This window comes from Drosophila mojavensis, unplaced genomic scaffold, assembly GCF_018153725.1.
Source record: "Drosophila mojavensis isolate 15081-1352.22 unplaced genomic scaffold, ASM1815372v1 contig_36, whole genome shotgun sequence".
In the NCBI taxonomy this organism is placed as follows: Eukaryota; Metazoa; Arthropoda; class Insecta; order Diptera; family Drosophilidae; genus Drosophila; species Drosophila mojavensis.
The window spans coordinates 1,616,184-1,640,044 of NW_025318858.1; the positions used below are offsets into that span (position 1 = coordinate 1,616,184).

A 23,861-nucleotide genomic window follows, 5' to 3' on the forward strand; every position below is an offset into this window, starting at 1 on the left:
TATTATTTTTACTTTGACTTATTAAACAAAAAAATATTATTTCCCCAGTTTGAGAATTTTTATTTTTTATTTTTTTTTTTTTTTTTTTTTTTTTTTCATATTCTGTAATTTAGTCACTTTTGAAGCCCTCCACAGATAGACTCATATTATATGATATGGTAGTTGCGAAAATGTTTAAAATTTACTCCAAAGTTTCAAAGCCTAAGCGACTATTATTAAGTTATTAGTCGGTTGCGCCTGATTGCACGGCTCTCCGTAGTTATTATTCCGCGTATGTGACAGACAGAAGTAGGCGTGGCAAACTCCATAAAAACAAAATATATATATTAATATAAATATATATATATGGAAATAATCGATTGATTTGATCTAGATATATTTATCAATCCGTGTGCCTGGATATCAGAAAAAACTCGATATCTTAAATTTAAATATATTTCCCATATAGATATATGTCATTCCAAACAGTTTCAATTTAAGTCAAATATCTATTTAATGACTCTATGGTCGATCAGCATAAACAGATATACTGATCAGTGATCAATTAGTTTATTATGATCTATTATATGAACAGCTAATTCACGCGATCAACAATGAACTATTGTATAGTTCACTATGTACATATATAAATTAGTATCTAATGAATTATATACTTATATATACTATAAAAGCAAGATCTTATGAAGTAATTAATTTGAGGATCTCTCTAGAATTTCGTTAAGTGCATTTATTGCGTTATCTGTGGAGCCTCTTATCTGGCCGATCTGGCAGCAGCTCAAGGCTAAAACCTAAGCGCTAAGACAATGAGGTTTCTTTTAAGCCAAGCGAAAGGCTTCTAATTTGTTAAGAGGCTGCTTCACTATGGCCGAAATGGATATGGATATGGCTATATGGCTATACGGTTATGGTTATGGTTATGGTCAGTAATTAATGCATAGAGACTCGTGCCGACGTCGGCGTTGACTGCGACGCCGACTGCGATAGCAACTCAGATTGTTGCTATATTGCGATTATGTCTTGGACAGCCGACTGCTGCTGCTGCTGCTGCTGCTGCTGCTGCTCATCTTCACAGCTCTGATTGCTGCTCGTCGTTGTTGTTGCTGTTGTTGATGATACCAGTTTGCCTCAACCTTGGAGCAGCGACGACAACAGCAACAACAACAACAAATATGTGTATTTTTCGTACCCAGTACCAGAGCTAGTACCGAAAGCGCCGTGAAGAGCACTTCTTGAGGCCCGTCCGGTTCGGTAGCAGCAGTGGATGCGGATGCGAAAAAAAGTGAATGTAAAGCTAAAAACTAAAAACTACAAGAGAAACAACAACAACAAGAAGAAGACCACTTGATGACGTTGGCCGCTATCCGCTGTCCGCTGTCCGCTGTCCGAGCGCGTGACAGAACAATAAACTAGGTTTATTTTTTTTTTTTGGCCAGGTGAGGGAGTGCGGGGTAGGTGTGGGCAGGTGAGGAGCTGTATGTGACTGGCACCAACCAAAATATTTGAATTAGTTTCTTGAATAAACTAAGTTACAATTAAGAGATTTATATACATACTTATGTACATCTATATATCATCTATCTCTAATGGATCTTCGCTCTTCACTTCTCAATGAAGACTTTGCCATTGAATGATGCAAATTTGGTTCACCTCAATTGCACGCTTAACTGATTAATGATATGTGCTTTGGCCAGCTCAATAATCCAGAGGGTGGTCAGAAAAATTGGGAGTTCTAGAAACATAATAAAAATAATATTTATATATAAGTATATATCACTTATAAATCCATCAAAATATAAATACATATATATTATTAATTATATAAAAAAAATATGTATACATTTATATATGTATATGTAATTTCTTAAAATATAGAAGCATTTTTAAAGAAATATATAAATAAATATAAAAATAAATATTCATATATATACATATGTATAAAATATATATATAAAATATATGTACATATATAAATGCATATTTGTTTTCATATTTATTTATATATTTCTTTAAAAAATAATATTAAATTTCTTAATTCAAAAAATATATCTTTTAATATATAATAAATACATTGAAATTAGAGAGGTGGGTGAATTTTGTATTTAGTAAACTCGCTCACATTTTTTGTTCCGTTTGAAAACCTTTTTAGATTGTTGATCATTAAAAATATAAGAATCTAAATTTGCAAAAAAATCAAACGTCAAAATTTTGTTTATTTATTCTCTTATGTTAATTTTTCTATTTTTATGCCCTTCTTTCTAATTCCGCGTATCATTCTGGGTAAACTTGTATATAACTAATGCGGGTTTTATTATCAGTGTGCAACAAATATTTCGAAAAAAATTTGTTTTCATTTATTCATGGATGACTATAATCTGCCTTTCAAAGTGATTCCCGTCCAGATATACCACACTTATTTTTAAAATTTTTACTTTACGACAAATTTTAAATAAGTTCAGTTCTATATGTTTTCGAAGTCTAAATTTAGTTTAAAATCCAAAGTTTTTAACCGGACTTAAATCTCACACTTACTAAAAATTCAATCAGATTTGAATTAGATTAATTAGATCCCGTCACATACATCAAAAATGTAAGCTAAGTATTTCCATGAGCTCGTTTTTGGCGCTTACGTAACTTTTAATTAAGAGATAATTAATCTAAGCACGAGTCCAATTGGAGCTGCCCTCGGCAACAGGCGCTTCTGATTGGCGAGCAAGACGAATAGAGAGAGAGAGGTACAGGACAGAGTGAGAGGTAGCGAGCTGGTACTCTTGTATATTTGCCGGACGACCTTAGCACATGTGCTAAGACACTTTAAGCATTAAATTTTTTTCAATTTTTTTTTTTTGTGAATTCCATTTGAAAATGTGTTAAATATTTGCAGCTGTCAATTTGTGTGACCTCTCTCTGTGTGGCCCAACTTGAAGGCAAATACAAATATTAATTTAGGTCATTTTTAGGAAGTGTGTGCGGGAAGCTTTGAAAGCTCTCTGCTTAGCATGGACACAAACCACACGCAAGCTCGCATGTTACTAGTGGCAGCTCGCTCTAGCATACACGGCAATTGCAGTGCACACACTAGCTGTGCTGCTCTGCAACGCGTTGAAAATGCATGGAAAGCAGGCAGCTGAAATTTCTGGGTGCCTGTTAAATGACGCGCGATACAACAAATCGCACTACACAAATTTACCGTCATTGTTCGAAAACAAAGAGCAGAAAAAATCCGCTCGCAACTCGCATGAGACAGACAGCGAGTGTGTGTGTCGTCGCACACGTTGCATTATGCTAGCCGTGTTGCTTGGTGGTTCGTAGCGTGCAGCGTAAATGTGGCGCCCACTTGTTGCAAGCAAACGTGGCAGCTTGTTATGCTGGCTTGGCTGCTCTGCCTCTTGCCGATTGCCCTTATTGGGACAGAGACAAAAAGCCAATTACAAAAACCGAAATGCCAATAGGCCTCTGTGTGCCCTATCAACAGCATCGCATCAAGTGTGCGGATGGAAGGGGGGCCCGCAGTAATGGCCAATGCGATATGATTTTCAACTCCACCCACATAATTGACAAAGGGAAATATGCACATGCACCCATGCTTGATGCATGCAGGCATGTAGTTAAAGTTAGTGCTAATGAAAGTCGTGCAACAAATTGTGGCGTTCTTTTACAAAGTGTAAATTAATTATGAAAATAATTGAGCCGACTAATCTCTGTTCACATATTTATATATGTACATATGTATGTATGAATGAATGAATGTATTTACATAAGTGTGGTAATTTTTAATACTTTATGCCAATGCCGCGATGTTTGTTTCCATGTGTATCGATATCTGTTAATGCTAATTAGCTTATTTTTAGCTTATTATTGCTTAATTATTATAATCAGCTAGTCAAGTTGTTGACAGGGCTCATTAATAAAGTTTTTAATAATTTTTACATATTTAATAAGCATTTATAAGTTTGAAAAAATATGTAGTTCCACTCCTACCGATGATCACACACGATAATGAAGTACGATAGAATACGGCTACCGGTCTCCGCTCTATTTAAATGACATACTACACACACATGCATCATATGAGTAAACACAGCACGTTCCATACTTACATACATTTGCATACATATGTCAAAGCTATTGCTGTTTTGTTTTCAAATTATAACAACTCACATCGAACGCACTTGGATTGCCTGCAACTCAAATTTAGGCCAATGGAACAATGCTGAATGCGATCTGACAGTCAACTCCACCCACAACATGCTATGTGAGACGAAAACAAATGGTTACTAAATAAATTACAAAGAAATTGAATTGGCACTAATACTAGCAGAACAAGCTGTGGTGGGTCGGGTCAAGTGAAGCAGCAGAAGGCAGAAGTAGCATGCCGAAGTATTGCAATTGCCCAGCCGTATCGATGCGGGCCAGTTTGTTGAGCTGATTACTGGCCATTGGGCCGGTCTTTATCCCTCTTTAAAGCATTTCTGGTTGGTCTGCGCCTGTCGCACCAGTCACAGTAACAGTAACAGCTGACTGCTGTAGCTGGCCGGCCGCTATCATTTAAAAACAATACAGAACACAGCTCTATACACACACAGCACTGGTAGTGGCAGAGGCAGAGGCAGAGGCAGAGGTTGCGTGTGTGTGTGTGCGCGCGTAAGCGGTGAACGCGCCAAACGGCAGCAGCTGAGACGGCAGCCAATAAGAGTTGCCATCCAACTATATCATGGCGAGCACCTGTGAGAATTGCTGGGCGCCTGATGTTCGGTTTGTGCAATTCGACAACACAAAATTTTCGAAGTTCCACTGGGCGACGGCTCACCAACCAATAAAGCGATATTGCCAGGCACGTAGTCGGGAGTTTTTCTAAAGGGGTCTTTAACTTTGTGTATTGGCGAATGTGCAAGTAGTAGAAGAATAATATTTTTGATTTTTGCAAGAAAATATATAAGCAAACTGAAGAGCTGTGCAGTTTTAGCCAACAAGAATTAAATATTTGATATATTTAACATATTTAATAATTTGTGTCTTATACATTAACACATTTCCATTCGTCAGCTGTTGCGGACATCCCCTTTGCATGCGCTACTGGTTTCTCGTATAGAAACAGCGCTGCGACCAACCACCAACCAAAGCAGCGGCAGCAGAAGGCAAAGGAAGGCACTGACTCAGCATGAATTTTCGTTTCTGCATGTGCGCAACTGTATGAGTGTGTGGGTAAGTGTGCGCTTGTGTGTGTGCTGTGTTCTGTTATTATCTCTCTCCATGTGTGAGTGAGGGACTGTCGGCGGTGGGCGAGTATTGGTTTGTTGTCGACTGTTCGATAGAGCATCGTCGTGCATCTGGTGAATTATGTTCGCCTGGCTAAAATATCGGTAGTTTTGCTCGCCGCGTGACGATGGCGCGTGACTTGGACATCGCCAGTGATTGGAATCGGTATCGATAACGTGCTTGAGGGAGTCATTCACATTTACATTAAGACTTCGAATTGATTGCCAGGAAATAAATAAATAAAGTCAAGTGCGTTCGAAGGCATTTGAATGCTCTGCGTCGGCATATGGAATGTTGAGTGAGGAGAGTTGACTGTGAGGATCACCTATACATATGCATATATACGAATATTATATAGATTTAATTAGCTTCTGTCTGACTAGGCTAATTAGCTCCAGTAATCTATTCAAATTTGTACTCAATTATACAACTGAGCAGATAACACAATCTTTATATATATATATATACTTTATATTGCTTTATGGTGTGGTGATGAAAACAGCTGTTTAAAAACAAACAGTTGATTTATTTATTATTAAATACTAGAGATGTGTTGCTGCCCCAAATGAAGTCACGCACGTTTAATTTAAGACAATCACGAAATTTCCTTTTGTGGAAAGTTCATGGTAAATTGTACTTCTAGCTGGCCTGTATATTCAGGAAGAACCCTTCTGTGCGCTTCTCATGCATGCACCGCATAATTCCCCTGCAATGAAGTTAATTGAAATAAATAAAAGATATTTTGTTTGTTTATTCGCTAATTTGTTTATTTCTTCACATATGTATAATTTATGTTAATTTCTTGTTTGTGTTTATCCCACTGCATGTTGGCAATGCTCATATGTATGTATGTCCACTGTAGCCCAGGGCGGGGCTCGTTTATCCATTTATCATAAAACTTATTAAATATTTATCAATTCTTAAATTCAATTGCTTTTCCTTTTTAAGTTTATTTATTTATTTATTTTTGTTTTGAAATAGAAAACTATTATTTTGTTCTATGTTAATTGAAATAGTTCTTAGTTATTTATGTTATTATTTATTTTATTTTGTTTTTGTTTTTACTTTTGTTGGCTATCAATATTTTGGCTTGTTGGGTCGATTGATAAGGTATGTATATGTATACATATATATTTATTTATATATATATATATGGATGTATGTTCTGGATGAAACTTAAAGTTGTATTTGTTTTTGTTTTTACTGATGTTGTAGTTGTTGTTTATTGGTTCGGTGTGTGTTCAATAAATAGACTTTGTTCCATCTTTACATATTTCTTTTTGTTTTCTTTTTGCAAAAAGGGACGGTAAAATTACAATAAAATCATTTTGAAATTTATGTATTCATCAGTTGTTTTTGTTGTTTCTTGTTCTACAAATTTCATCATAAATAATTTGTATAGGCAACTGAATAAGTTCAGTTAATCTCAGTGTATGTGAGTGTGTGGACGATGTGTGTGTGTGTGTGAGTCTATGTATGCATGTGTGTGTCTTAAATATAAATTCAATTTAATGGCTCGGTAAATTTACATAATATACGCTCAATGTATATTTCAATTTGATATTCTTACACATTTTTCCAACTAAACATTTTTGAAACATAAACATTCTAATATTATTATAATTTCATAGAACTTGGCTGTGTTTGAAATCTCTACTTTTTGTGTATTTAATTAATTTGCTACTATAATATAATAATAATTATTATTAGTTTTAACTTTAACGTTTTTTAATTATTCAATTTTTTTTGTTATTTTAAGTTGATTAAGCTGCTTGTTAGTAGTAAATAGAATATTCTATTTTTAAAGGCTGTGTTTATAAAATAAAAGTGAAAAAGATTGTGGCTAAATAAATGTTGTTTTCATATCAATTAATTTATTTTATTTATATTTTTTTATTAAATTAAATAATGCACAAATTATAGACTATGGTTGCAACAAAAAAACTTGGTTTTTTATGTAAATAATATTTTGATTGCGAACAGAAAATAATTAAATTTACTACAATTTTTGTTTTCAATCAGAAAAATGTTTCGTCTTTGAGACGCCGCTGCCATTGCTGATAGAAATCCGCACAACAGTTGCTTGCCAAATATTTCTCGTTTCTTTATATAAATATAGCATATAGAATTTACATATTTTGTTTTTGTTAAGCTTTTCTGCTTTTGTTCTTCAACAAAAGTTATCTCGTATTTACTTTTACGTACATTTTTTTTTTGGAAATACTTTTCCAATTTGTTTTCTTTTCTTTCTTTTTTTTTTTTTTTTTTTTGAAAAATACTTTTTATAGTCAGGCTATTAATACATGCTTGCCAATTTACATATATATATACATATATATGTTCATTTCATCATTTCAAATTTTTTTCTTTCGCTTTTTGCGCACAGCGTTGATAACAAAAATCAAATTTCATAAATCAATCAACGCGAAAATGTTAACAAAAAGAAAACTAATTTGAATCAAATACATTTGTTGATCATGTTTTTCTTGTATATAGAAAAATACAATTATTTAGTTGATATTTTTTTTTTCAATTTCAATAGAGTTGTTAATTAAATTAATTGGACGTTTAAGTAACTAACCGTTAATAACTGTTTTGTTTTCTTATGTGATTTTCTTTTTTTTTTTTTTTTTTTTTTTTGTCTAACTAAGGGCTCAATAAATACAAATAGAAACAGATACAAATAGAATATAGTTATATATCATTAAATATAGGAAGTAGAACAAATAGCTATAGCATCCTTCACAAATACATTCAAAGTATTCCATGTGTGTGTTGTATGGGTCCGGGCTCGTCTGTGAGTGATTCTTCAGCTACTCCCAACGAATTTACAACTTAAGCAAAGTATAAACCAAGGCCAAAAGCTTACGCTGCACGCTGATCTTATGTTAGAATGGATTCGCATTGCTGCTCGCTGGATTTCTGCTAGATGGACGTGTGCTGAATGAGGATTTGCCGCTGGTGCCGCGCTGCGGAGGCATTGGACGACGCACATGACGCATCTCGCTGTTGGCCAAATAGAGAGAATGATTAGCAAAGCGTTTAAGATATTTGGAAACGAGTTAGTTTGGCAGCAGGGTTTTATGAACAACAATTAGCAACTACAATATAAATATTATTTGGTAGACTATTATTTAAGAGCTTCTCTCAGTTCTTGCTTTGGTTTAGGCATTCGTTATCCGGAAGCAGCAGCAGCAACAGCAACAGCAAACGCCTTAGCGTTTCGCGCATGCAAACATTATTTTGCCCCAATGCTTACCAAGTGAAGGATTCTTGAATTTTGTATAAGGATTTCATAACTAAAGACATTTGCTTAATTGAATTATTGGCATGGGACTTTGAGTTCTTGTGTTGTGCTTCTTGTTTAGCGACCCAAATGCACCCACCGATCCATTTCCATTTCCTCCAAGCGCTGTGTGAGCGCCAACTTTTGTTGCACAGCCAAGCGCAGCAGCTGATTGAGCGTCTTCTTCTCCTCCTCTGCAGCCTCCAGCTGACGATTCAGATCATCCACCTGAGTTACATACTCCTCGCAGCGTGCAGCGAACATGGCGCGCAGACCTGATGAGGGAGAGAGAGAGATTAGTTTTATAAATTGACATTATAATTTACGTTTTATATTTACTGGAGAAAGTGGCTGCATCTTCCTTGAGCAGTCGCAGCTCATTGCGCAGCTTGGACATCGTGTCGCTCACAATGATTTTCTCGTTCTCATATTTGGATTTGAGATTTGTGAGCGCCACCTCGGCGGTTTGCTTATTGGACTTGAGCACATTGCGCAGTGTAATGATTTGCTCACGCTTCACAGACAACAAGCTCTTCAGCTTCACAATTTGCTCCTGCAGCTCCTCCACCTCCTCGGTGTTGCCCTTATCGGAAGCTGTAAAGGGAAAGAGAGAGTGAGTTATGAGGGAGGCTTAGCCCATATGGGATTTGTGTTTGTTTACATTCTCCGCCCTCAGCGCGCACTTTGTGCTTGTTCAGATCGATGGTGTGCTCCACAGCGGTCTTCAAATGCTTGATTTGATCGCTCACTGTGTCCACATACTTCTTAATCTCCACGGAATCGGCCAGGCCCTGCAGATCCTCAACGATTTGCGGGCGTGCGGTGAATACATCCGATTTGAACTGCGACTGAATGGCAGTCAAGGAATCGTTCTCGAAGCTGAAATGAAAACATTCAAGTTATTATGAATGGTTTCAAATGAAATATGTAAATTTCCATTTACCTCATGTCGTCGGTCTTGTGATCCAGCAGCACACGTGACGGCGTCTCGCCGTTCACCGTGCAGACCAGATGATAAAGCTGAGCCAAGTCATCGCTGAGTGCGACCAAAGTGCTGCGAGCCGAGCCCAAGCTCTGACCCGCGTTCTGTGAGATGTGCGTCAGGGTCTGCACATCGCTCTGCAGATCCAGCGACTTTTGCTCGGTGGAGAGCAGCTTGTTCTTCAGATTTGTCACCTCGTTGCGCAACGTGGTGGTGGCATCCGTGTAGTTCAGGCCCTTTTGCAGCTCAGCTATATCAGTCTTGAGGCCGTCTATTTCCTTGGCGGAGAGTGTAAACCAATTGGCATATTGTGTGATAATGCTGCGCAGCTGTTGCTGCAGCTGCTGCTCGTCCTCCTTGGTCTGTCTGTCCTGGTCCTTGACGTCGATCTGTTTCTTCAGCTGCACCAGCGCATCGACATGGGCGGCCAGCAGGGCGAGGCGCGACATAAAGTTTTGCAGCTCATTTTGTGACTTGTCCAGACTGCTTTGCGCTTCACGCAAATTCGTCGTCAGATGCGCTTTCTCGTTCTCCATGCTCTCCAGCTGCTTCTCCAGCTTCTTCAGCTCGTTGAGATGAATCTCCGAGAAGAGATCACATTTGGTGCCATCGGGCGATTTGAGTTCTGTGCTCAAATCCGCCTCGAGACGTTTGAGCGCCAGATTCTCCTCCTCCCCGTCCGAGTTATTGCTGGCATTGTCCTCCATATTGCTGCGTATGCTATATGCCAAATTGCTAATGTGAAACATGGACTCGCGATTCAAATGGCCATCGAGCTCCTTTTTCAGCGCATATTTGGCCTCACGCTCGCCCTAAAAGAAGGATTTCAGAATTTAGTCAAAGACAGCTCCAGATTTCCGCATTTATTTCCTCCCACACACCTGCAGTGCTTCGAGCGCCTCCTCCATTTGCTTCTCGGCAATCTTTTTGAGATTCGCCAGCTCATCGACCTGTTGATTGAGCAGCTCCACCTCCTCGGTCAGGCGACGTATCTCATGTTTGGCACCCTCGAACTCCACCTGAAAGGCAACGAAGGTGCAAATGTCTCAAGTCTAACCAAATTTCTATTCCAATTCAAATGAACTCACCTGCGAGCTTCTCAAGCTGGACACCTGCTTCTGCAACGATATGTTCTCCTCCTCCAGCTCTGAGTATTCGCTGAGCATACGCGTCTCACGAAATTTCAGATCCTTCAGCTCTGATTTGAGACGCAGTCGCTCCGCCTCATTATCGCTCTTATCGCGTCCAATGTCCGAGTTCTCCTGCAGCATGCGATCCCGCTCATTGCGCACGCGCTCCAGCTCATGGCGCAGCTGCTTGGCCTCGTTCTCCAGATCGAGTATCTGCAGATTGAGCGATGTCTCACGAGCGGCCGACTCATTGAGCAGCGTCTCCTCCTGCTCGATGCCGGTCTTGTTTGTGACCTTCTGTGAGGTTTGGAATTTTGTGAGCGCCTGTAAATGTGAGAGAAAGTAGTAAGAATTGAGTTGGATGTCGATAGAAAATATTCATATACTAATTAAAGCATTACTAGAGCTACCTTTCCTCATCTTTCAGAATTCTTTGATGGAGGAATTGCTAAGAAATTGTTGGTTGATGATGCTATTCCATATAATACTAATAGAATATTTAGTTGAAATGTATTAATCAAAGTAGTTTCATATCGTAATTTCACCTGCAGCTTTAACCATTTCAGATATTCATTCCCTCTCCCTCCCCCCTTAAGTTATCGCTGCTTCTCTCACTCTAACCGACTCGCTCGTGTATCAGGGGTATTGCAATCATAAAAGTTGCCAGCCTCCCATTTTTATTGCAGTCATTTGCATGTGTAAGTTGTGTAGGTGAGCGAGAGGGGGCGGGGTCGTAGTCAATGGGGGCGTCAGTCACTGGGGAGCTCTGCCTGTGCGTTGGTCTGTTGCTGACGAAACGCCCCTCGTTTCGCTTTGTTACATTTTTCATTAAATGGCGCAGATATTTTCCTTCATTTTTTTTTCTTCTTCTTTTTTTTTTTTTTTTTTTTTTGGCATTTTCCCTTTATTACAGATCTCCCAATGGACGTGTAGATGGAGCAAGTGCATCTCAAAGTTGGATTTGCTCTTGTTCGCATTTATTGGATTTTGTTCGTCCTCGTGTATTGTTGTTGCTTAATTGTGCCGGGCAGTGTTGGAAAATGCGTAACGGGCGCACGTGCTCGTTAAGCTTAATAGGCGCAGGACACGCCCAGGACGTGGCAAAGAGGTAAATATGTATGTTATCATGGATGCACTTGAAGAAATTTTCTAGTAATACACATTTATTTAAAAATTAAGTTTTTTTTTTATATAAAACTAATGTACCATCTAAAGACATTCTTGTAAATAAATCGTGTATGCACTATATGCATATGGACATATATCTATGTCATCGATATCGTTCACATGTCGTTTTTGTATAGCCCATCAAATTTCAAATTTCTTTATAAGGATCTGAATGTTAAGATTCTATCTCTCTCTCCTTCTCGAAAAGCATCTACGTTTAGGTAAATAGATATTTCTATATTAACTTCTGGAATACTATTATATTATTACAATTAAATATTATCATCTTTGGTATGCTGAATCTAATATATAATAAATCTATAGAATTTTTAGTGTATAATATTTACTGATGAATGTTATCTATATAATAATATTGTATACAATTATATACGCTGTACTATTAAAATGGTTAAAACAAGGAAATATCTATATAAATATATAATTCATCTTCAAATATATATATCTCAATATATATCTAAATTTGCCCTCTCTACATGTATATGAAACTTTGCTCTCTTCATACTGCTCAACACTTGATTGCCTATTAAATTCAATCACTCTGAGTATTTTCTACTAAAAGTGCCCCACATTTGTTCTCAGTGTACACACGTTAAACGTATATTAAAGCATTCCAGCCAAGCCCTCGCCCGATGCCTGTGCAGTCATAAAAGCGCGCCTGATTGAAGGCATGCGACGTGCCCATATATGCCCAGCCGCAGCGAGTGGGTGGCCGGGTGGTTTCTGGAGTGTTGGCGTTGGGTGGTGGGCGTGGCTAAGCTGTAATCGTGTTTTGCGGACTTTAATTGAAATCTCGCCGGCACTGTCGTTAGTTGGGCACATTTGAGGTACGTGCACACGGCACACGGGCCGGCAACTGCGGAGCTGACCATGAGATTTGGTGGATTACAGTGCAGCGGAGCAGATTCTTGAAATGCTTCAAATGCTACTGCAATTAGTCAGCTTTTTCTTGACAAAAGCCCACAGCTGTGAAAGGAAATAGCCCGCAGCTGCTAGCCCTTTTGGCCACTTCACTAGCCCCGCCCGCCCTGCCACGCCTCTGGCTAGTTGGGCTCGCTTTGTGATCATTGTCAATGGCCGTGGGCGACGTCAACGCTTTTATTTCATTTCGTTTCGTTTCGTTTCGTTTATATTCCGCATTTCTCTCTTTTCAGTTTCTTCATTTGTGTTTTCTTTTTCAATTCGAGCTGGCGGCAAGTGCATTTCGTTAATTAGTGTGGCAGGGCTCTGGAAGCAAACAAAAGGCCAAGCCGAGTGGCAGTTAAGCTCGAAATTCGAGAACTCAAGAGATGACGCCAAACCGTGGCGCCACCTAACCCTATATATATGATACTATAAATACATATGCATGTATATGTAGTTGTTTATACATATACGAGCAGCGTCAACTCTTTGCTCAGCGCTTCGAATGTAATTTGAGCAGCTGCTAAATGCTTACAAAACTCTTTATCGCAAGGGGCTGACTCTAAAGGACCTAGTGGCGCCATCTATTGTTCATAGTTTTTGTTGCCTGAGGGACTTTTATTTTTGGAGAGCTATTAAAATCTAGTCAGTTTAACCAAGTTTTTTAATGATTGTTAATTAAGTTAGAATATTTTGTCGATTGTCTAACTTTATATTGTTTTGTAAATGAAAATTGATGGAAGTAAACTAAATTACTTCCGGCTTTATATGTAGGTATACCATTTTTTGTTTAAACTGAGGCTGAGTTGGCTCAAATATACAAAAATCCAGTTCAAGTATAGTTCAGCAAGTGCATTAAATTTTAAAGTACTCTTAGCTTTAGGCCTATGAAAATACACTTAAAATTGTGAATAAATTTGTGTAGGCTTTAAAAGGCTCTGCATAAATGCATAAGCTGAGCTCATTACAAAATTTCATTAAAATATACGTTTTATAAAAAAAATTTTCACTGCATCTCTCGAGAAAGAGAGCTCGATCATGGCTCTAGATCGAGCTCTCTTTCTCTAACTGATTCTCGATCCTTATCTCATACTTTCTGTCCCTCTCTTTACCTTACTGACTTCTCACTTACACCTAATAATACTTTACGCCAATTTCAATCGTGTTCTTTAACTCTCTATTTCTATACACCTCTCCATTTTTCTTTGACTGTTTGTTTAATCTCTCTCTTACAACGCCTCTTTCTCTTTTTATTTTCTCTCTCTGTCTCTGTCTCTTACTAATTGTCTCACGCTCTCTCTCTTACTATCCGCTTCTCTCTAAGTAGCTTAGTCCAATCTGTATCTCTGCCTGACTACCTCTATTTCTCTCACTTTCTCTGCATTTTTCTCTGTCTGTACGTTCCTTCAGTGCCTCCAACATAAATTCTTCTCCAAATTCATAATCTCCAGCGGCATCTATGCACTGGCAGCGGCAACAGTTAGCCACAAAAACCACATTAAATGACACCCCGACATGAACTTTATGCAAATTAGAAAAGATTTTTAATTAAGTCGAGCAAATATTAGCACAGGCGAGGTGCGGCGAGGCGAGGCGTGGCGAGGCGTGGCGTGGCAGGAAGGCAGGACTCGCCGTGGCAACAGAGGTGTGTCCTGTGCAACGTCGCCTGACTCACGTCACCCCCTGCCCCAGCCCCCACCTGGTCGATTGCAACGCACAGGCATTGTCTGTTTGTGGCTTGGTTTTGTGTGTGTTTGTGTGTGTGTCAGCAGCATCTAAATGGCCCAAAATGAAGTTTCGGCCAGGTCCGCATTGATGTTTCAACAGCTGCCACAGCTGCTGTCAGCCTGTCCGCCGTCCGTCGTCTGCTGTCTGCCGTCTGCCGTCGGCCCGTTGCACTGCTTCACAATTGCCGGCTACTAAAAATAGAGAGCAGATTGCCCACATTATGACAACGGGCAGCAGCGCTGGCAAACAAGCAAACGAGCGAGCTGTAACAATTTCCTACCACAGCCGGCGTAGGCGGTGGTCGCCCCGCCACGCCCTGCTCTGTCGCCCCAGCACCTGTGCTGATAAAGTATGCCATGAATGACTGAACAGTTTGTTTGGGGCATAGGCAAAGCGACAATGACGGCCACAGCAGCAACACCAGCGCACGACTGAAATTAGCTAGTGGCGCGTGATCGACTTGCAGATGCCCTGTAGACTTGGCTTTAGAAGGAATGATAACGATATATAATCAGATTTAGTTGCAGAGTCATTAATCTATATCGATTTTCTATCACTTTTATATATTTCAGAAGAGTATTTATTATTTCAAATGTTCAACTAGGCTTTATACTCCCGTACCAATGTTTCTTCTCATATCTCCAAGCATTCTGCAAAAATATTTTTGCAGCCTATTTTATCACCATGGTTTTCATTCTACAAAGAGCTTAGAATCAATTTTTGCCAAATCTTGAAAATCTGCTCAATGATAAATATCGGATTACTATCTCGTCTTCCGATAGAAAAAGCTCATTAGAGTTTACTGTCTTCTATAAGCATAACTTCTTTTAATGGGAAATATTTTAAGTGTAGCAGTAAGTATAGCAAGCATACTTTTTTCTCTCCCTTTAGAACAAGTCTTCGTGAGAGATAAAAGGCTCCTCTGAATTACGAAAGTGCAGATGAATTTAGATGCATAAGATTCCATAAGAAAATAATGTAATCAACGTAGAGCTTTATCTAAATGCACTGAGAATTGGCAGAGAACTACGAGGTTCATTAACTTAAAACATGGGAAAAATAGAACAGATTCTACACATAGAATATAAATATATAATATAGTCTTGTCTGATTCGTCTATCAGATATATATATACAATATATACCTCAGTTATTTAATTTTTCAATAAACCCCACATATATTCGTATTACAGGGTATTGTGGCTCATCACCCCAACATGGAAATAACAATCAGTGGCAATGCAAACAAACAAGAACAACTGCTGCTACTGCTCTTGATGCCCTGCTGTAGGCTGTCGTGTAATTTCTTAACCCGCACACAAACACACGCATACACACACACACACACACACACACACACACACACACACGCACACACCGATACACACAGACAGAGTGAGATTACAAACACCATAAGCTGGGGGGATGCGGACGCACTTGTGGCCTCCATGTCAATGCACGCATTTGACACTCTCTGAATTTGAAATGTCGCCAAAATGAAAATAAGCAAAGCGAAGCGACTGAAGCCAAAGCTGAATGAGAACGAGGCACAAAACTGTATAATATTCAGCATGGAAACTGTGCGCGAGCACAAAAGCAATGCAAATTACGCTCTCAACTAAATGGAAACTAGCAAAAGTACTAAAACAAGAAAATGAAAGCAAACTGAAAAACTAGCCATGTCAAGTCGAGAGCCCTAATGCTCTTCACAATATAGATATACGAATGGGATACGGCTAGGGTAGAGATAGGAAATTGCAATGGATTTAGTTCGATTGGAAATATATATATATATAAACTATTTATCGATATTTATCGATTGATGATACATCAAGGGATATTCATAATTTATAGCCATACAGAATGATAAGAGCTATAGATATTACTATGAATAAATTCATAATTCTCAAGCACAAACATATGGTCGAAATGGATATTTATCGGTTGGAAACTGTTCAGATCAGCTAGCAAACTTAAAGCATTACTCTAAAATACATACGACGATATTTATCGATTACAGATTTAGGAATTAGAAATACAATATCCATTACAGATTTAGGAATTGGAAATACAATATAATCGAAGTTAAAAATAACCGAACAAATCGGCAAGTATGATAAATAGTACTATTGTGATACTATTTGTTAGATTAATAGATTGTTATCGATTCAAAATTAAGATTGCAAAGTAGAGAGAAGAGTCTCTTTATCATATTCACATACCCTGACTATTAAAGTATATGCATATATAAGATATCAGTGGAATGATTAATGAACTTGCTTAATAATATAATCATAAAGCTTAATATAATCATAAAGCTGACTCAAGTTAAAATATCTAGACAAGAGTATAGATCACATTTGAGAATAAAATTCTTATACAACTTATCTATATAGAGATTGCTTATAAATCCCATGAAGAAGAATCTGTTAGAGCTATGCCACAGCATAGCTGTAATACCCCTCTGTCTGGCATAACGGTATGTGCACACACTTAAATTGTGCTCTTAACTAAATGGATATGCGAATTGTAAGAATGCAGCGGAATTCATATGCAAATCCTTTTCAGCTGCGGGACAATAAATGTTGCTGACGCGCGCAGCAAGGATAGCGCTGTCACAGCCGCTGCCTCGTTGCATGCTGGTTGCACCCAGCGTCATCCGCATTCTCATTCTCATCATCATCATCATCATCATCATCATTATCAGAGAGCAAAAGCAGTAAAAATCATTTGCACTTAACAGCCAATCAGCTGAGGTCGTTATCATGTGTCCAATTCGACCATTTGCATATAACTGGGGCGAAATGTGTCTGTTTGTGCGGATGCTGCGACTGTTTGTGGCCCCCAAATTGGCAGCACTCCAAGAGAGATGCTCGAGATTCCGCAAGAGGCGAGCAGGAACCGTCTCTCGGTTGGGCTCATAAAATGTGTCTATGAGCCGAAACGGAAGCCAATCAGTTTCCAAATAAGTTGGGTGCAAATAAATTGCATTGCCATTATGGACACGACTGGTGCATAAACAGAGAAGAAATTCGTAACTGCTCAATGTCCAGATACCCTGTAAACAGCTACTGATTTGTTGGTGACTTATATTCAACTATTCAACTAAATATCAAAGTTTCAAGCCTTAGCAGTGTGGAGGATATGCTATAAAGCATAGTCGATATTTATCGATTTTCGATTGTTTACATATATCATCTATAAGCTGCTTAATGTCTTTTATAGGCCAACTTATATTCATCAACTGAGCTATCATCTACTTCTATACATGTACGATCCAAGGGCATGGTTTCCCTGCCGATATTTATCGATTTGCAGCAAATTGAAGATATTGCTGATAAACTCACATTATTCTGATATGTTTACTAAGTTGTGTATACAGTTCTGCTCACTTTATCTATAAACACTTTCAGCACTCAAGCGATATTTATCGATTCTTGGGCTAGTGTAAGATTAGGGCTAGGCAGGTTAAAATATCGATAGCTATAATCAATATTTATACATACTACAAACTAAAGCTCTTGTGTCCTACCAAGTCTATTTACATAAGTTAATTCTTCTTTCTTCTATATACATAATTACTATCATTTCAAAGACCTTGATACTGTAAATCGATAATAAGAAAATAAATTAAATGAATGCAGCCTAATGGAATTGCCTTGCTGGGCCTTTGAATATACCCTCTTTTGCAGCATTTCCAATTGGCGTAGCGTGTAAAAGCTGTTGCAACTGTTTGTTGCATTGCCGCAGCCTCTCCAAGAGCGACTTGCTGTGAGATTTCCTCGCCAGTCAGTCCCCATCCCCCTCTTTCTCTCTCTGGCCCCCTCTTCAGTTGACAGCTGCTTTTAAATTTTCATTGCAGACACCGCCAAATGGTTTGGGAACAACATTTTTCCTGCTCATTTCCCTTGCAGCACCAGCGGCAGCTACAAATGACAACTGCGACGACGACTGCGACTGCGACTGCAGGCAGCTCGGAAACATGTTTTGTCATTGCTGCAGCAGTTAACCCTTGCTCGCCTACCCTTAACCCTGCCCCACAGACTTGGCCCCCTGCCGCTGCAATTGTCTGTCGTCCATGTTGTTGCCGGATTTGATTGCCGTAGAATTGCAATTTGCGCCAACAGAACAGAGCATCAGCGTCAAATCATTATAATTTCTTCGTCGGGATTTTATTTTTTCTATCCTGCTGCCAGGACTCCCAGGCCCCAGCTCGGTTGTGTCCTGGGCGCTTTTCATATTGTTTTTTAGTGCTTGGCAAGGATTTAGCCTAACGACTTTTGGCTGGGCTGCAGTTTTCTTTGTCAGCTGAATATTTGTGGAAATTAAGGCTCAGATTGGACTAAAGCGGTTTGAGTAATTAAGCGAGCCCTTTGGAGATTCTACTGTCAAAGGTGAGTGCGGGGATGGAGTGAGTTAGGATCTATAATGAGAAAAATATGCAAATGCAATTATGATTCGGAACTGAATCTGTGATTTGATGTGAGGTATTACAGCGGAAAAAATGGGAAATAGGCGAAAGAATACTGAGGTTTAGTCAGAGCTCATCAAAGGGCTTAACATTGAATGACTTTACGGTGTAACTAGTTCAAGGTGGAAGACAGATCAAGTTTAGGGAATACCTTTTAGTCTATAATCAGCAAATGCAGTCAGGCATTGGTTTTTCGATTCCATATTCTTTAATCTATAGTTCTTCACTAACATATTTTCTTCAATATCTTGAGCTTTTTAATCAGTTTTAATACTCTGAACCCATTGAAATTGGGTAATCAGGGTATTCTCATTATATTTTGATAACTTATTGACGTAAGCTTTATAATTATTATGATTCTTTGACTACTTAAATACTCTTACTATCATTTAATAGAGTTTCTTCAACATTTTCTATTAAATATATAAATCTCAAAGTTTCTTCTCTTGCATTACCTGATAACTGATTTGATTCTTATCACCTTCCGATATTTAGTGCTCTTTATACATATATAATCTGTTTCTCTTGTTATTAGCTATGATCAACTCTGATTATTTTATCGACCTAATCAACTTCTGCTTCATAGTTTTATAGTTTAAACATATTTTATAACTGCTCATGCGTAAGAATCTAAAGCCTCCGGATATTCCCACTCTAAACTAACTAAACTAAACTAACGCTCTCAAATATTCCTCTTAGAATTTTGTCAACAGTTTTCTCGTTGCAATTTATGTGCTCTATTTAAAAATTCTTCAATTTGCATAGTTCGTAGTTCGCTCACCCTACGTCTCGCTCCCCAATGTTCCCTATCGCCCGCTCTATCTATCTACCAGTTGCCGTGTAAATAATGGCATTAATTATTAAAGTTGGTATTAAAAACTTTTGTGGCCTTTGTCAAGTTAACAACTCACACAGGCCGCAACAACTATGCGAGCGAGGACGATGAGGTCCCTGGGCGAAATGTCCTTGGCTGCCATCAGGCGAGTCATAAAATATGGTCAAATAACACACACACAGACCGACTGACACGCACACACACTCACACACACACACACACACAGAGAGAGTGACTCGAAGTTGGCTTCGGTTTTATGGCTGTTGTTTTGGCCGCCTCTTAATTGCCGCAGTTAGACAAACGTCCAAACAACATGTGTAACGTGCCACGCCTAGTTACGCCCCTCGCCTACACACACACACAAACCACAAAGTCAACTACATAAATTCTTAACTTCACTTTGGCGCAGAGCTTAACATTCCGTCTAAACATTTGCATTCGACTGCAGTCGAATTTTGGCCAATTTGGCATATTTTGCGATTTTCCGAAAATTTCCCCTTACCCCATTTAAGCGCGCAATCAAAATGCCTGCACATTTAGGCCTAGTCGGCGAGAAAATTATCGCCGCCAGCTCTATATGGGGAAAATATTCTATTAATTTTGGCCAGGCTAATTTGGCTGCAGCCATTTGGCAGGATGCGGCGGCTGCTGCGGCTGCTGCTCAGCTCTCAAAACTCTTCGTCTCTGTTCAGGGCGACTCTGATTTATGTTCATTTAGGGGGTAAACTCGCCCACGGGCTGATATCTTGATTACAAGTGGGAAATATGTCGCCCAACCACGCCCACGCCCCTCCCAGCCACAGCTCTGGCACAAGGCGGAGACCGAATGCCCGCAGCGTTGTCGTCGACGCTGCAAATAATTTTCTCTCTTTCCTTCCTTTTTTTTTTTTAATTTTAAGCATGCATTAATGCGCGTGTAAATGAGTGAGAGTGTGTGCGTGTGTGTGTGTTTGTGTGTGTGGGTGTATTTTGCTCGCGGCATCAGCTCTCTCGTTAAAAGTTCAGTTGAGTTCAAAGCTAACAAGCTGGAAACTATCAAGCCAACGGCCTAGTGGGCCAGCAAGTGGGCGCCACCTGTCGTACAATTAATCAAACAGTGCAGGTGATATGAAAATGGAATGTGGAATTAAGTTTGGAAAACTAGAGAAGCGTGTGATTGAGAAATGTTTGGAATTGAGTGGTAAAACATATGAGAAGCTATAATCTATAATAAAATTTAATTATTTAAAAATTCAAGGGCAAATATAAATCTATATATACATATGTTAATATAGGATCAAAAAGGTACTTAATAATATTTTAAATTAGACTTTCTCAGTCTGTTGCATAAGGCTTTATATATTCCTTTGTAAATATATCCTCTTATTTGTTATCCTATTTATATGGACAATTGTTTCTATACTCCTAAATATCATCATCTTTCATAAGCAAATACAAAATCTTAACACATAAATTCCTACTTCAAATAAAAATATTTCTACTTGGAACTAGTTCGGCTTTGAAACAAGCTAAAACTTGACTTGAAATACGACCAATCGATTCATTGTTTTGGCAACGAATCGCGTAATTAACGCCAGGGGCAACAATAAAAGGCAGAGAAAGAAACAACACATAAATAAAAGGTGCAAAACAAAATGATAATGAGTCGACAGGCAAAAGTTATTTATATTACCGCTAAAGCCCTTTGGGCGAAGGACAAACTTTTTTGTTGTTGCTGTTGGCGTTGTTGTTGGGCTTTTCCGCAATGCACATTCGAAAAATTCCAACGGAAATGCCAAAAACAATTGCCGTGGCTAATTGCCAGTCTGACAGTTGGCGAGCGAACACAGGTGCAAAATGGAATGAGAAAAAAACATATCAGCATTCATATAAACCAAGTCAGTCGGCAACAACAACAACAACAACAGCAAAAGCAACTGAACTGAGTGGCGATAATAAAGCGCATGCCAAATTGACCATGATCAAGCAGCGAGAGAGAGGGAGAGAGAAAGACCTAGAGAGATGGCTGTTAAAGAGTGGAGACTATTGTTGAGTGGAGAGCGACTGAGCGTAGGCGTTCATTCAAGCGGCGCCAAGTACCGCAAGCCCAGTTTGTAGAACGAAGGAAAATCAACATGTGACCAGCTAAACGATTAAATCATTTGTGATTATCAGAGCTGGACAAGCAAAGGCGCCCAGAGCGAGGAGAGTACGAATTGGAGAGTGAGAGAGCGGTGTAGCATAAAAGTGGAGATTCGATATGGCGAATGGGCTAGAAGAGAACAACAACAGCAGTAGTTACAATCGATAGTGGAGAAGTTACAATATTTATGTTTGAAATATGTGAATATTTTCAGGCTAAATCCAATTGGATATTGTCATAGCTAATATGCGATGTAGTAGACAAATAATATGCTATATTCTTATATATTTTGAAAATAGATTGTTTACACATTAAAGAATTCATCATATTTTAGCTTTCACTGTAGTCGCATTATCTTTTTAGCATACCAATAAAAAGATATTCTGTTCGCTTATTCAACCTGTTAGTTCTACTAAAGAAATCAAGTGCTGCAACATTCACTCAATGTTTGCTAATCCAAGTGTACGCTTTAGCGAGTGCTTACTGTTTTCTGCCAACAAGGCAAATTGCAAACCAATTGCAAAAACTTTTGGTCTAACAGCGATTATGTCGGTGTGTGTGTAGGCTATTCACATGTATGTGTGGGCTTTACATGCATGTGCATGCTTATACTTGACTGTTTGTGTGTGTTTGCTGCCAAATAGCGGCAGTTTAAATCCAGTGAACACCCCCACGCACACACACACACACATAGACACAGCTGTTCAACTGTTTCTTTTGTGCTTACCTCCTGCGTAATGTCCAGTTCATGGCGTGTGTTATCGTAGAGGGTTTCCAGCTCCTCGCACTTTTGCTCCAGTGCCGACTTCTCCTCCAGCAGCGAGAGGCCATATTGTGCAGATTGAGCGCTGGCGCTGGACACCTGATCGAGTTCGCGTGTCAGTCGCTCCACTTCCAAGCGCAACTGCTCCACAACTGGTTGGGCATCAGCGTTGGCGCTGGGGCTGGACATGGTGAGTGGGCGGAGGTGGTGACGGGGGGACGAAAAGGGAGTGGGAATGTGTGTGTGTGTAGCTTAAGGACGGTACCACGGTCTATATACAGGCGTGGCAAATGCAGCTGCTCCTGTTGCTTGGGCGGAATCGTCGTCAAATTGTTTGTGTTATTTTATTTATTTATTTTGTTTCTTTTTTTTTTGGAGGGAAATCAATAAAAAACTGTTTTTATTGTGTTGTTGCTGTGTTTTTTTTAGTGCTTTGGCCGCTGTTGCTGTCCAACTCACACCTACACGCAAGCTTCTCCGTGTGTGTGTGCGTGCGTGCGTATGTGTTTGGCTCGTTTCACCTTTTCTCTTTTGTGCTGCTATTCACACTGGCACATTTGCAGCTGAGCGGTGGAATGAAAATTGGAATTTTTTCTTTTCTTTTATATTTTCTTTTTTACTTTAATCTTCTGCTTTGCCAAAAATTAATTCACCATCACTTGTCGCACTTTTTGGCTACCTTCAACAGGATCTATCATACGGCAAACAGTGGGAGGACAGAGTGGGTTTCACAGAGAAAGAGAGAGCGAGAACAGGAAGTTTCAATTCACAGAACGGTCGACGTCTCTGCTGCTGCCGTCGTCGACATGACATCACACGATTTCCACTTTCATTTTATTAATTGTTGCTGTCCAGACGAGCCGTGGTAGCCAACAAACTTTAGTTGTATGCTATATATATGTAGTACGTATTTTCGTTGCACTTGAGACGGAATTTGTTTGGAGCAATTTGGTGAAATTGCTAATTAAAGAAGTTAAAATCGACAAGTTCTTCGAATGCAAAAACAAAACTCCGCAATCACGGTCCGTGCGTGCGTATCTTCTTCTTTGCACACACACTGTTTGTGACGGAATGCGAATTAGTGATGTCAATAAGACATTGTAGCGGTGAGCCATGGCAGTTGTTGCGATAGTTGCAAATATATTTTGAAATCATAATAAAAAGAATTAGATATTAAATAATTTGAATTGATAGATCCATA

At 38.9% G+C, this 23,861-nt stretch overlaps 1 protein-coding gene and 2 long non-coding RNA genes across 4 annotated transcripts; 1 reads left to right on the forward strand and 2 right to left on the reverse strand.

Annotated features, from left to right (window-relative positions):
- Window positions 1-491: 491 nt before the first annotated feature.
- LOC26527998 lies at window positions 492-4,242 on the reverse strand. Its single transcript, XR_001449344.3, has 3 exons — window positions 4,159-4,242; window positions 1,554-1,729; window positions 492-1,480 (listed from the first exon to the last, which is right to left on the reverse strand). It is a non-coding gene; the product is annotated as an uncharacterized LOC26527998 (long non-coding RNA).
- On the forward strand, window positions 4,170-6,203 carry LOC122757162. The gene is made up of 2 exons (XR_006357077.1): window positions 4,170-4,252; window positions 5,044-6,203. It is a non-coding gene; the product is annotated as an uncharacterized LOC122757162 (long non-coding RNA).
- An 85-nt stretch (window positions 6,204-6,288) lies between these two features.
- Window positions 6,289-23,744, reverse strand: LOC6575739 (protein bicaudal D). 2 transcript variants are annotated; one of them, XM_002001708.4, is made up of 8 exons: window positions 22,625-23,743; window positions 10,613-10,978; window positions 10,406-10,543; window positions 9,486-10,336; window positions 9,204-9,421; window positions 8,882-9,136; window positions 8,643-8,817; window positions 6,289-8,262 (listed from the first exon to the last, which is right to left on the reverse strand). In XM_002001708.4, exons 1-8 carry the CDS (start codon window positions 22,847-22,849, stop codon window positions 8,145-8,147), a joined length of 2,346 nt encoding a protein of 781 aa, XP_002001744.3. In that variant the 5' UTR covers window positions 22,850-23,743; the 3' UTR covers window positions 6,289-8,144. The 2 variants fall into 2 exon arrangements, 1 of the variants encoding a protein (XP_002001744.3); XR_004363854.2 differs by having other exon boundaries at window positions 8,182-8,262; window positions 8,516-8,817; window positions 22,625-23,744.
- Window positions 23,745-23,861: the final 117 nt, after the last annotated feature.

Bases quoted from the DNA above. Each gene is read 5' to 3' on its own strand.
- LOC6575739 (XM_002001708.4), bottom strand. From the start codon at position 22,849: ATGTCCAGCCCCAGCGCCAACGCTGATGCCCAACCAGTTGTGGAGCAG. The intron at 8,818-8,881 runs GTAAATATAAAA...CTCCCTCATCAG, and splicing joins AGATGCAGCCACTTTCTCCA to GTCTGCGCGCCATGTTCGCT. The intron at 8,263-8,642 runs GTGGGTGCATTT...TTTGGCCAACAG, and splicing joins GAGGAAATGGAAATGGATCG to CGAGATGCGTCATGTGCGTC.